At 36.3% G+C, this 12012-nt stretch overlaps 1 protein-coding gene and 1 pseudogene across 1 annotated transcript; one reads left to right on the top strand and one right to left on the bottom strand.

The window, feature by feature from the left end:
• Positions 1-1947: 1947 nt before the first annotated feature.
• On the bottom strand, positions 1948-6610 carry LOC114544425 (annotated as a pseudogene).
• Positions 6611-7280: 670 nt separating this feature from the next.
• LOC114544426 lies at positions 7281-9035 on the top strand. Its single transcript, XM_028563074.1, has one exon. The coding sequence runs from the start codon at positions 7281-7283 to the stop codon at positions 9033-9035; it is 1755 nt and encodes a 584-aa protein (XP_028418875.1).
• Positions 9036-12012: the final 2977 nt, after the last annotated feature.

Genomic DNA, 12012 nt, shown 5'->3' on the forward strand with positions numbered 1-12012 from the left:
TTTATATTTTTCCTGTAAACATTTCTCTGAAAACTAGCTACTAATGCATAGAAGGAACCCTAGAAATGCAAACAAACACCAGCGTACTAAAACGAACCGAACAAATCTTTATACCTGCAATGAATAATCATTGACTGTGAAGACGTTAACTTAAACTACAGCTTAGACATATGTAACAAAACAAATCCAAACAAATAAAATAAAATATAGCCATCATAACGTAGCTCTAGAAAATTCCAAAGTCACACTATTTTTACTGAAGTTTTAAATCAAATTTCGAAATTGTAGCAAAGATCCTGCCCTGCGAATGTGCCAAAATTTGGTTTTCTGTTGTCGTTCTTTGATATGAAATACATTGGCTATGTCCACTAAATTTATACTTTCAGTTCGTGTTTTGTGGTCGTGCAGTATCGACAGATGATTAAATCTCTTTTGTGACACATTTGTCCTATACTCCTTAATCGTCGTGCCGTTAATGATCTTTCACCAGAACAATATTTTTTCATCAATATGAAAAAAAAAACAAGGAAGTTGTTCAGGAAGTTTGTTTCCAGAAATCACCAACGCAATATGTTAATTTTGTTCAAAGTAATTAATATATTCTGTCCTTTTTTTATATATATGAATTTAGTGTGTTTTTTTTAAATTGAAATTTTGTTCAAATAGTGAAAATACTTTATCTTTATACTACTTATCTATTATATAAAATATTGGCAACAATAATCAATGTAAACTATATTTACGATGTAATATATGTTCATTACAACAAGAAAATGCAGCAACAAAAAGGTGCAGCAATAACAAGGAGCCATTTGAAACTCAGGGTCTACTCTAAAACCACTTATATAAACGCCCGGCATATTTATATTTCTTTCTTACTCACCAGATTCAATTCCGCCTTATATTCCATAAAAACCAGGTTCATCCCCAAAAACCACAAATATTCTCTGGCTTGAGAGCGGAATCAGGCTTTCCTTCTCCGATTTTTGTCGTTGTTTTTCTATCTCTTCACATATCCTTTCGAGCCTCAACTTTCATCGCTCGCCACTTTTCCCTCAAGTCATTTGGCGTTCTTTTTGCCACACCAATTAAGTGCATTGACGCGGTCCGCCATCATTTGCCAAACTTCATTCTTCTTTTTGTTTGTTTTTCGTGTTTGAAAATTTCTCCCAAATGGTGTCAATATTTTTTTCAGTAAACTGTAGAATCTGCACGCATTCAGCAGCAGAAAATTTTGGCTTTCCCACTCTTTTTGCTGACTCCATCTTCGCTTTAAAATTTCCCGCTCTTCGGGCGCATAGCAACAGCTAGCAACCGCCGGGAATAACCGGTTTTAACCTATATAGGCTTGTCAAAATTGAGTTTATCCAGGGGATGGTTAAACGCGAGAATAAACGGGCTTCGTATAACCCAGTTTTATCACCTTTTTAACTATCAGCGGCATAAGAAATTTATACGGTGGATTGGACTAAACGCCGTTTAAGCTAAACGCCTTTCGAACAATCGGCCCCAGATTTAAAGGATTCCGGAGATTCTCATTCCGGGTTTTAAAGTTTCCGGAGATTCGCGTTCCTGGTTTTAAAGATAGCCGAAATTTGAATAATTGCCTTTGTAATTATCCTAAAATAAGATAACATGAATAATTCCCTCTTATTGCCGGAAAGCTTAAGATTGTTACCGATTAAACAATAAATAGATAACAATCATTAAAATTTTAATCACGAATACTTGGATCTGTAATATTCCATGTTAAAATACAGCAATGCGAGTAGTCTTGTATTTATCACATGTCTAGTTTAATGAATATTGTTTACATGTCTAGTTTAATGAATAATAGTTACAAAAACCACTGAATATTTTTATACAACAAAACAAGTTCTAACATCAATGTGATATGTTGACTGAAGTGTTCACATGACTTTATATGAGGGTAAATCTCATACGTGAAATATCATATAAACTCATGTGAACACTTCCAACAAATCAGATCGTTGATGGAACTTACAGCGGATAGCACTAACAGTATAAACATTGACTTAACACAAGTTATTTTATATAGGGCAGACCATTGATCTTCGCAATACGCCGACGAAAACCAGATCTTAATTACGGTGTTAAGGCTTCCAAAGAACTGATCATATTTCAACGAAATTATCAATTTCCTTCTTATTAACCATATAAATCCCACCATTAGTAATCTATTCCGATAATGTCTACAAGCAAGTTGAAAAGTAGATTGAATAAAACTACAAAATGTTAATATTTTATGAATCATATCAGGTTTGATGTTCGATCTCTTACCCCCAGCAGCGTAATTTACCCAGCGCATGATAACCACGCTCATTGAAACCGTCAAGTATACCTGTATCGCCAAATCTCAGTTCAGTAACAGGCAGCGTGTTCTTGTCTGTCAGGTATCCACTGTCTTCACGCCATGCGTAGTCATTCATGTCACAATTACATTTTCCTTTACCTGCACAGCTGTTGGTTATTCCACATGAACAGTTTCCACTGTCGACTGCCGCTCCACCCCAGTAATTCATCTTTGAACCTTGACGTGATACCACCAACCATGGGAATCTCTCAACAACACGCTACCAAAACATTCATATTTTATAAACTGCTCACAATTCTTCGACTGCTTGATAATCGCGACAATCTGCTCCATGGAAATGTTATATTTAATCTTTCTTTTGTAAGAACCTGGAGGATTATATCCGTTAACTAATGTTCTCGATTCGCTGTCATGTCCAATCTCTGTCACACCAACACCATTCTTTGAAGCCATGTCACAAAATACTCGAACCGTGAAGTTAAGTCCTTCAGGCTTTATGGAATACTTTCCACTATCAGCTGAGGGATATTTTGTTCGTAAAATCCGGCACGATTTGTTGGCATGATTTGAATTTCCTGTGAATGAAGATAAAGGTTTTGTCACTACTAATGTGTTGAAAGATAATTTTGAAAAATGTTCGTTTATTGGGTATGAAAGAATGTTGAATTATGAATTCTTCTGTTCTGAGATGACTCAGCAAACAATACAATTATACTATACTAATATTTACACATAATATAATCACAAATAGCCCCCAATTGGGTTTGTATATTTTTATACATAATACATTACACTACACCGCACGAAGTTGCGCCTGTGATAATATGTCAGCAGTTGAATGAAGAAGGTGATACTTAATGTTGTTTTGCATAGAATGTATTTAAATATTTAGCGAAAAGCAAACCCAATAGCGGGCTGCCTGTGATATAATAATAAAAAGAAATCGGAAAAACGCATTTCATTAGATAGGGGGATGGTTAACTTGTATTTTGCATAAAAAACAGCGATATTAGTGTTCAGAGTAAATCTATTTAGAGATTCGTCTAAACTAGGCAAAATCGCAGCAGAGCAGCAAAAAATGAGAGAAGCATTGCTCCTTTTTGAGAAACATTCAGGAACTTATATTTCAATGAATAATCTGAGAAATTTGTACTGGTAAATGAAAATGTAACAGTTTGTCAATGATGAAATCGGGTGTGTTTGGAAATATTTGATTTTGAGAAACACAAATATGGGAATACTAGAAATACATGCATGCAGCAACCCCTCGCCATTTCAAACGAAGCAAAATATTTCCTGAGCTATCCAGACCTAACCTTCAATATTATGAAATGTCCTAAATGTAAAGCCGATAGCTGATGTCTCAAATATTTCGGAAACAAACACAGTCGTTAAGGTGAAGTGAAATCACCCGTTTTCATGCTGCTTTCCGTTGCATTAAGTTATAGACTTTCACAGTTTAAGTGAGAGTTAATACTTCATAATAGCTAAACCTTCAAAACATCAAAACAGCACAAATAATATAAATAACCAAGCAGTGAATGTCGAATGTTGTTTTTCGATATTACTAAATTCATGCAATGATTGCATGCAGATTTACAGTCGACTCTATAAACCTTTAAAGTGATATTTGTTATATTAAAACTCTGAATTACACTTTTAAGGACTCTTTTGGAAGTTAAAACGATGATGTAAAGCCTTAGATAGTCGGTCACGTCTTCGCAAAACCGAGCAAAACGACATACTGTAGCTCATAAAATGTATTCGTACAACAAACACGAAATAAACCTCGAAATAAACAAAATAGACTCCTACCATTTCAAGGATTATAATCGAGTTGTTCCTTTTCACCGCTAATTCTTCCAGTTCTGATAATATTTTAAACTCTTCCCAGTGTTTTATCTGTTATTTGATTCCACATTTCATATTTTGTTTTCGAAACATTTTTTTAAAAAAATAGTTTGCAAAATGACAGTTAAATTGCTGACGTTTTTCACTGAGACGCAAACGTCTCGTCTTAGCCAATCAGGAAGTTGCTGATTACCAGTCTACACTCGTTCGCATTTCGCGCTTGCGCACAAGTACCATGACCATTGAACGTCCATGGTCCAAATTTAGGCGACTTTGGATTCCGCTATGTTCTCCCGGGTCCCGGGTGTAATTCCTAATCTCCGGGCGGAATTAGTACCCTCGCACGGTGCTCCGCACCGGCTCGGGGATGAATATGTAAAAACATATAAATAATTGAAGTTAATATTCCGATACTTAATTAAAAAATATGTTGTTTATGTGGTTTCAACGGGATTTTACACACTTGCAGCTTCGTTGATCCTTGGGCGACAGGTTCTCCCATCGAAGGCCTTTATTCAATGGGGCTTGGCTTGCGATTCCCTAACCATAATCATTCCTTGACAGTGGAATGGTTTGAACACGATGCCGTCCATATCTATTATTCCCACAATTCGCAACATTTATAATTAATGTAATCGCACTCAGCTAAATAACATCCTTTGAATTAGTCCATGTATTATCACTGGTTAAATACTACGTGCTAGGTCTACGTGCTATTCTAAAAGGTCTACGCACTATTCTAAAAGGTCTACATATACCAAGTGTACGCACTATTTTAAAAGGTCTACGTACTAGGTCTACGTACTAAAAGATCTACGTACGGCCTTCTCGACAACCAAAATGTATCTATTTGTCTGCGAGCGTTTTAAAAATGCAATATTACTGAAAATATTCCGCAATATCTCAGCTTATTACCACTATTGAACTCGTCTTAAAATAAGCTTTTAAATGGTATTTTTTGGTCTGGTTTTGCGCTTAAAACAAACGAATTAAATATCTCAAAAAGCCTTGAGTAAACATGCATATATATATATGCACACCCGTTTGCAAAAACGTTGGGCGCAGATAGATATATAGATAGATACTCGAAATCTAATTAGGATTGCATATGTGGTGTAATATGATTGAAATCCCATGCAAATGTAATCATATGCAATTCTAATTAGACTTCGAGTATCTATCTATCTATCTATCTATCTGCGGCCAACGTTTTTGCAAATGGGTGCATGTATATATACATATATATAAATATATATATATAATATATATATAATATAATAATATAATATATATATAATATATTATATATATATATTTATAAGATAAAAGGGGTTGACACTGGCTATAAAAACGTAAAACAACGTTTATTTACAAGTTAAAAGACGTTTCGGTCAAAAATCTAAGACCTTCGTCGGTTAAAATGGTGTTAAAAATATACTAGTTATATACAAGTTGATATGTTATTTGAATTGCTAATTTAGAGTAACATAAATGCCAGGTAATTCGATATGATCATTACCGGCATTGGTGGCCCTTTGGGAATGCCATGCTTCAAGGAACAAACGTTGTCGATAATTGTTTGCTTTGTCTATAATCTTGGGGTTTTTTAAATCTATACTGTGTTTGTGTAAAGTTGCGTGTTGGGCTAATTTAGAATTCTTATCCTGTTTAATGATGGCTCGTTGATGTTCTTTGAGCCGGGTCCGGAGTGCACGTTCGGTCTGTCCAATGTACACAAATTCACAATTCTGACAGTTGATTTGGTATATCACTTCCCTGGACTGCATAATATTTGGTTTGTCTTTGGGTTTTGGAAAGCAGTTGTTCAAGGTCCTAATGGGTTTATAGCCAACTTTGAGATTTTCGCGTCTAAGTACTCTGGCAATGCGTTTTGAAACTCCTTATTTGGATGTAGGGTAATACAACTAGGCCTGCAGAATCATTCTCATTGTTGGTTCTATCTTTTGAACATTTACGCATAGTATCACAATTTTTGATGAATTTGGTGGAATATCCATTACTTTGTAGTACTTTCATGACGTGTTTTCTTTCTTTGCGTTTGCCATTTCTTGTAGACGGAATGTTGTCTGCACGGTCTAATAAAGTGTTGACAACGGAACGTTTGTGGGTGGCTGGGTGGTGGGAATTGAAATGTAGGTACTTGTCTGTGTGGGTTGTTTTCCGGTAAACCTTGATTTGTATGTGTCCATCTTTGCGGTATGTGATGGTATCTAGGAAAGCAAGTTTGTTGTCTTGCTCCATCTCAATTGTGAACTGTATGTGTGGGTTGATTGAATTCAAGTGGTCGTGGAATTCTTGTACATTGTCTTTATGTAGGCCTGTGTGGCTATCGTCTACAAAGCGAAACCACCATATAGGAGGGTGCGCTGCTGATGTAATGGCCTGATCTTCAATGTGTTCCATGATTATATTCGCCACGGTGGCACTAATGGGGGAGCCCATGGCACAACCGAATATTTGTTGATAATACGTTTTTATACGTGAAATAGCTGTTTGTGAGGACAAATTTGAGTAATCTTAAGATGTTTGTTCGGGAGATGTCTGTCCGATCTTGGAGATCTTTATCGTCATCTAATCTTCTTTGAACAACAGATAATGCAAGTTCAACTGGGATTGACGTAAACAATGAGACAACATCGAAGGATACCATTACTGCATCGTCTGGTATAGGGTGTTTGGCAATTTTGCTTGAGAACTCCGAACTATTCTTTACGGAAAATTTTCGGGTCTGAAGCGGTGATAAAATATGTACCAGCTGACTGGAGAGGTTGTATGTGGCAAAACTGATACAACTGGTTATTGGGCGAAGAGGTATTTCAGGTTTGTCGATTTTGGGTAAACCATAGAATGCTGCAGGTAATGCATCCGTGCTGTGAAGGTGGTAATAAAGTTTATCAGGAAGTTGGGGTTTATTAGAGTCATGTCCACTGGGTTGCTTCTTGATATCTTGGAGAAGTTTATTGAGGTCTTTTTCAACATGTGATGTAGGATTTCTTCGTTTATCGGTTATTTTGATATAAGTTGATTCATCACTCAGTAATGCTTCTATCTTCTCCTTTATTCGGCTGTATCCATGACGACCACACACCGACCTTTGTCGGAAACCAGTCCCACCACAAAACAACTGAATATGACACTAAAGACCCTAAAAAACGATCCTTCAATTGTCATCCTGCCTGCCGACAAAGGTCGGTGCGTGGTCGTCATGGATACAGCCGAATACAAGGAGAAGATAGAAGCATTACTGAGTGATGAATCAACTTATATCAAAATAACCGATAAACGAAGAAATCCTACATCACATGTTGAAAAAGACCTCAATAAACTTCTCCAAGATATCAAGAAGCAACCCAGTGGACATGACTCTAATAAACCCCAACTTCCTGATAAACTTTATTACCACCTTCACAGCACGGATGCATTACCTGCAGCATTCTATGGTTTACCCAAAATCGACAAACCTGAAATACCTCTTCGCCCAATAACCAGTTGTATCAGTTTTGCCACATACAACCTCTCCAGTCACCTGGTACATATTTTATCACCGCTTCAGACCCGAAAATTTTCCGTAAAGAATAGTTCGGAGTTCTCAAGCAAAATTGCCAAACACCCTATACCAGACGATGCAGTAATGGTATCCTTCGATGTTGTCTCATTGTTTACGTCAATCCCAGTTGAACTTGCATTATCTGTTGTTCAAAGAAGATTAGATGACGATAAAGATCTCCAAGATCGGACAGACATCTCCCGAACAAACATCTTAAGATTACTCAAATTTGTCCTCACAAACAGCTATTTCACGTATGAAAACACGTATTATCAACAAATATTCGGTTGTGCCATGGGCTCCCCCATTAGTGCCACCGTGGCGAATATAATCATGGAACACATTGAAGATCAGGCCATTACATCAGCAGCGCACCCTCCTATATGGTGGTTTCGCTTTGTAGACGATAGCCACACAGGCCTACATAAAGACCATGTACAAGAATTCCACGACCACTTGAATTCAATCAACCCACACATACAGTTCACAATTGAGATGGAGCAAGACAACAAACTTGCTTTCCTAGATACCATCACATACCGCAAAGATGGACACATACAAATCAAGGTTTACCGGAAAACAACCCACACAGACAAGTACCTAGATTTCAATTCCCACCACCCAGCCACTCACAAACGTTCCGTTGTCAACACTTTATTAGACCGTGCAGACAACATTCCGTCAACAAGAAATGGCAAACGCAAAGAAAGAAAACACGTCATGAAAGTACTACAAAGTAATGGATATTCCACCAAATTCATCAAAAATTGTGATACTATGCGTAAATGTTCAAAAGATAGAACCAACAATGAGAATGATTCTGCAGGCCTAGTTGTATTACCCTACATCCAAGGAGTTTCAGAACGCATTGCCAGAGTACTTAGACGCGAAAATCTCAAAGTTGGCTATAAACCCATTAGGACCTTGAACAACTGCTTTCCAAAACCCAAAGACAAACCAAATATTATGCAGTCCAGGGAAGTGATATACCAAATCAACTGTCAGAATTGTGAATTTGTGTACATTGGACAGACCGAACGTGCACTCCGGACCCGGCTCAAAGAACATCAACGAGCCATCATTAAACAGGATAAGAATTCTAAATTAGCCCAACACGCAACTTTACACAAACACAGTATAGATTTAAAAAACCCCAAGATTATAGACAAAGCAAACAATTATCGACAACGTTTGTTCCTTGAAGCATGGCATTCCCAAAGGGCCACCAATGCCGGTAGTGATCATATCGAATTACCTGGCATTTATGTTACTCTAAATTAGCAATTCAAATAACATATCAACTTGTATATAACTAGTATATTTTTAACACCATTTTAACCGACGAAGGTCTTAGACTTTTGACCGAAACGTCTTTTAACTTGTAAATAAACGTTGTTTTACGTTTTTTTTTTTTTTTTTCGGCTTGTGCACTCTTGATTTGCTATAACAACCTTTCTAAATTTTGATATATATATATATATATATATTATATTATATATATATATATATATATATATATATATATATATTTTATATATATATATATATAATATATATATATATATATATATATATTATATATATATTATATCAAATATGTATTTAGAATCATATATGAGTAGAGTGCTCGATATACCAAAGTATAGAGCTAGTATAAAGATAAAATAAGATAAACTTGGTTTACTTCATAAAATTTTATTCACTACAAACTTGTTTCGTATGACAAGCAACGCTTGCCACACTCATCAGGTGAATTTAAATGTCGCGCTATGTTGTTGCCAAGGTTATATATACTATATACATGTTTGACGTAAAACTGAAAGCTATAGTGTTAAATTACATATAAATATATACAGATTATATCAAGTAATATTGCTTAAGAGAAATTTGTTTCTATGCCTGCATTTCGATAACATTTCATTTCTTGAGTTTAAAGAACAAAGTTCAGGGTGGTAAATTATGATAAATTTTTCATGTGTACAAAGGCTGCAGCGTTTTGTTGTGTTGTTATAGCTCTTGCATTGTTTAATAATACGCCAGTCTATAGAGTACTTAACCTTTGCCTCTTTAAGTTGCCAGATGTATTTGCTCAGTTCTGTCGCATTTCTATACTTGCTTAATCTAAATGAACTAGTGTGGCAATTATATCTTGTTTTGAACTTCCCTTCTGTATGTCCGACATAAGATTCCTTTTGATTCGTATCGTTCCTAACAACCGTTGCTTGGAGTACTACGCTGGATGTTAGACATTTGCCGGGCAGTGGACATGAGGACTTATTCCTGCAATTGCATTGACTTGGTTTCGTGCTGTATGTTGACGCATCTGTAGAGGTGAACTTATATACTATAGATTTATTGTGCCCAGAAATTATATTTTGGACATTGGGCATGCAACTGTAACTTAGTTTCAAGGTATTTCTGTTGAATATTTTATGGAGAGGATTGTTTTTAGGAAAGCAATCATCAATTGCTTGGAGGAATTTGTGTCCGATATTCGTTTCGACATTGGAGTTGTAAGGTGGATTAAACCATATAACGTTTCTGTCTCTAGTGCGTTTTGTCTTTGTTTGCTGGGGATTGTATTTTAACTTGTAGTTATAACCACTCTTATCTAAGGCATCTTGGTATGGAGGACAAGCTGAATCAAATGCTTCTTCGTCAGACGATATATTGGACAATCGATTGTTAATTGCATCAGGGATTGCCTTTAAAACCGCGGGTGGGTGATTACTCTGACGATGGACATATTGAAGCGTGTTTCCCGGTTTCATGTACGGTTTGAATGAAGAAGTTCTTAGGTCAAATGTAACATCTAGGTAATTCACACATTTTTTGTTAGCTTCGATTGTAATCTTTAAATTATGTTCATTAAACGTTCTGCAAATCTGCTTCTTTATATTTTCAATTTCCCTCGGTTGTTTGTCAAACGCTGCAAGGCCATCATCTCTGTAGAGACCAATATCATTTCGATATTCTGGGAGGAGTTTCGATAGTAGGAATAGGCCAACTAACTCGCATGTTTCCGCACCATCAAAACTGCCCATCGTTACATCAAATAGGCTATCTGACTCTTTCTTGCACCAAGTTTGATTTCTGCTGAAGAGAACTGATTTCTTCGCCTGCATGATTATGTGCTTCTCCTCATGCGTGATGGTGTTGAACTGGGAAGCATATGTTAAGGCATTAAGAAGCAACTCTTCGGTAATAGATGGGTAAAAATCTACGATATCAAAACAAATGAACGAACGAGATGACTTGTTAGGCAAATTCTTAAACCATGAAATAACAGAACTCGTGTTTTTCCATTGATTTAGGTTAGTATGGGCCAAAATATTTGAATTGATACTTTGCAGGAGTTTTTTGCTGATGACACCAATTTCTGATTTGGAAGGGTTAATTAGTCTACAGGTTGGATTGTTCTGAAAATTAGGTTTATGATCTCTAATTAACCCTTCCAAATCAGAAATTGGTGTCATCAGCAAAAAACTCCTGCAAAGTATCAATTCAAATATTTTGGCCCATACTAACCTAAATCAATGGAAAAACACGAGTTCTGTTATTTCATGGTTTAAGAATTTGCCTAACAAGTCATCTCGTTCGTTCATTTGTTTTGATATCGTAGATTTTTACCCATCTATTACCGAAGAGTTGCTTCTTAATGCCTTAACATATGCTTCCCAGTTCAACACCATCACGCATGAGGAGAAGCACTTAATCATGCAGGCGAAGAAATCAGTTCTCTTCAGCAGAAATCAAACTTGGTGCAAGAAAGAGTCAGATAGCCTATTTGATGTAACGATGGGCAGTTTTGATGGTGCGGAAACATGCGAGTTAGTTGGCCTATTCCTACTATCGAAACTCCCCCAGAATATCGAAATGATATTGGTCTCTACAGAGATGATGGCCTTGCAGCGTTTGACAAACAACCGAGGGAAATTGAAAATATAAAGAAGCAGATTTGCAGAACGTTTAATGAACATAATTTAAAGATTACAATCGAAGCTAACAAAAAATGTGTGAATTACCTAGATGTTACATTTGACCTAAGAACTTCTTCATTCAAACCGTACATGAAACCGGGAAACACGCTTCAATATGTCCATCGTCAGAGTAATCACCCACCCGCGGTTTTAAAGGCAATCCCTGATGCAATTAACAATCGATTGTCCAATATATCGTCTGACGAACAAGCATTTGATTCAGCTTGTCCTCCATACCAAGATGCCTTAGATAAGAGTGGTTATAACTACAAGTTAAA

This window comes from Dendronephthya gigantea, unplaced genomic scaffold (genome assembly GCF_004324835.1).
Source record: "Dendronephthya gigantea isolate DGI-Jeju-01 unplaced genomic scaffold, DenGig_1.0 000784F, whole genome shotgun sequence".
Lineage (NCBI taxonomy): Eukaryota > Metazoa > Cnidaria > Anthozoa > Malacalcyonacea > Nephtheidae > Dendronephthya > Dendronephthya gigantea.

Excerpts from the sequence above, each read along its gene's own strand:
- LOC114544426 (XM_028563074.1), top strand. The coding sequence starts at position 7,281 with ATGACGACCACACACCGACCTTTGTCGGAAACCAGTCCCACCACAAAA.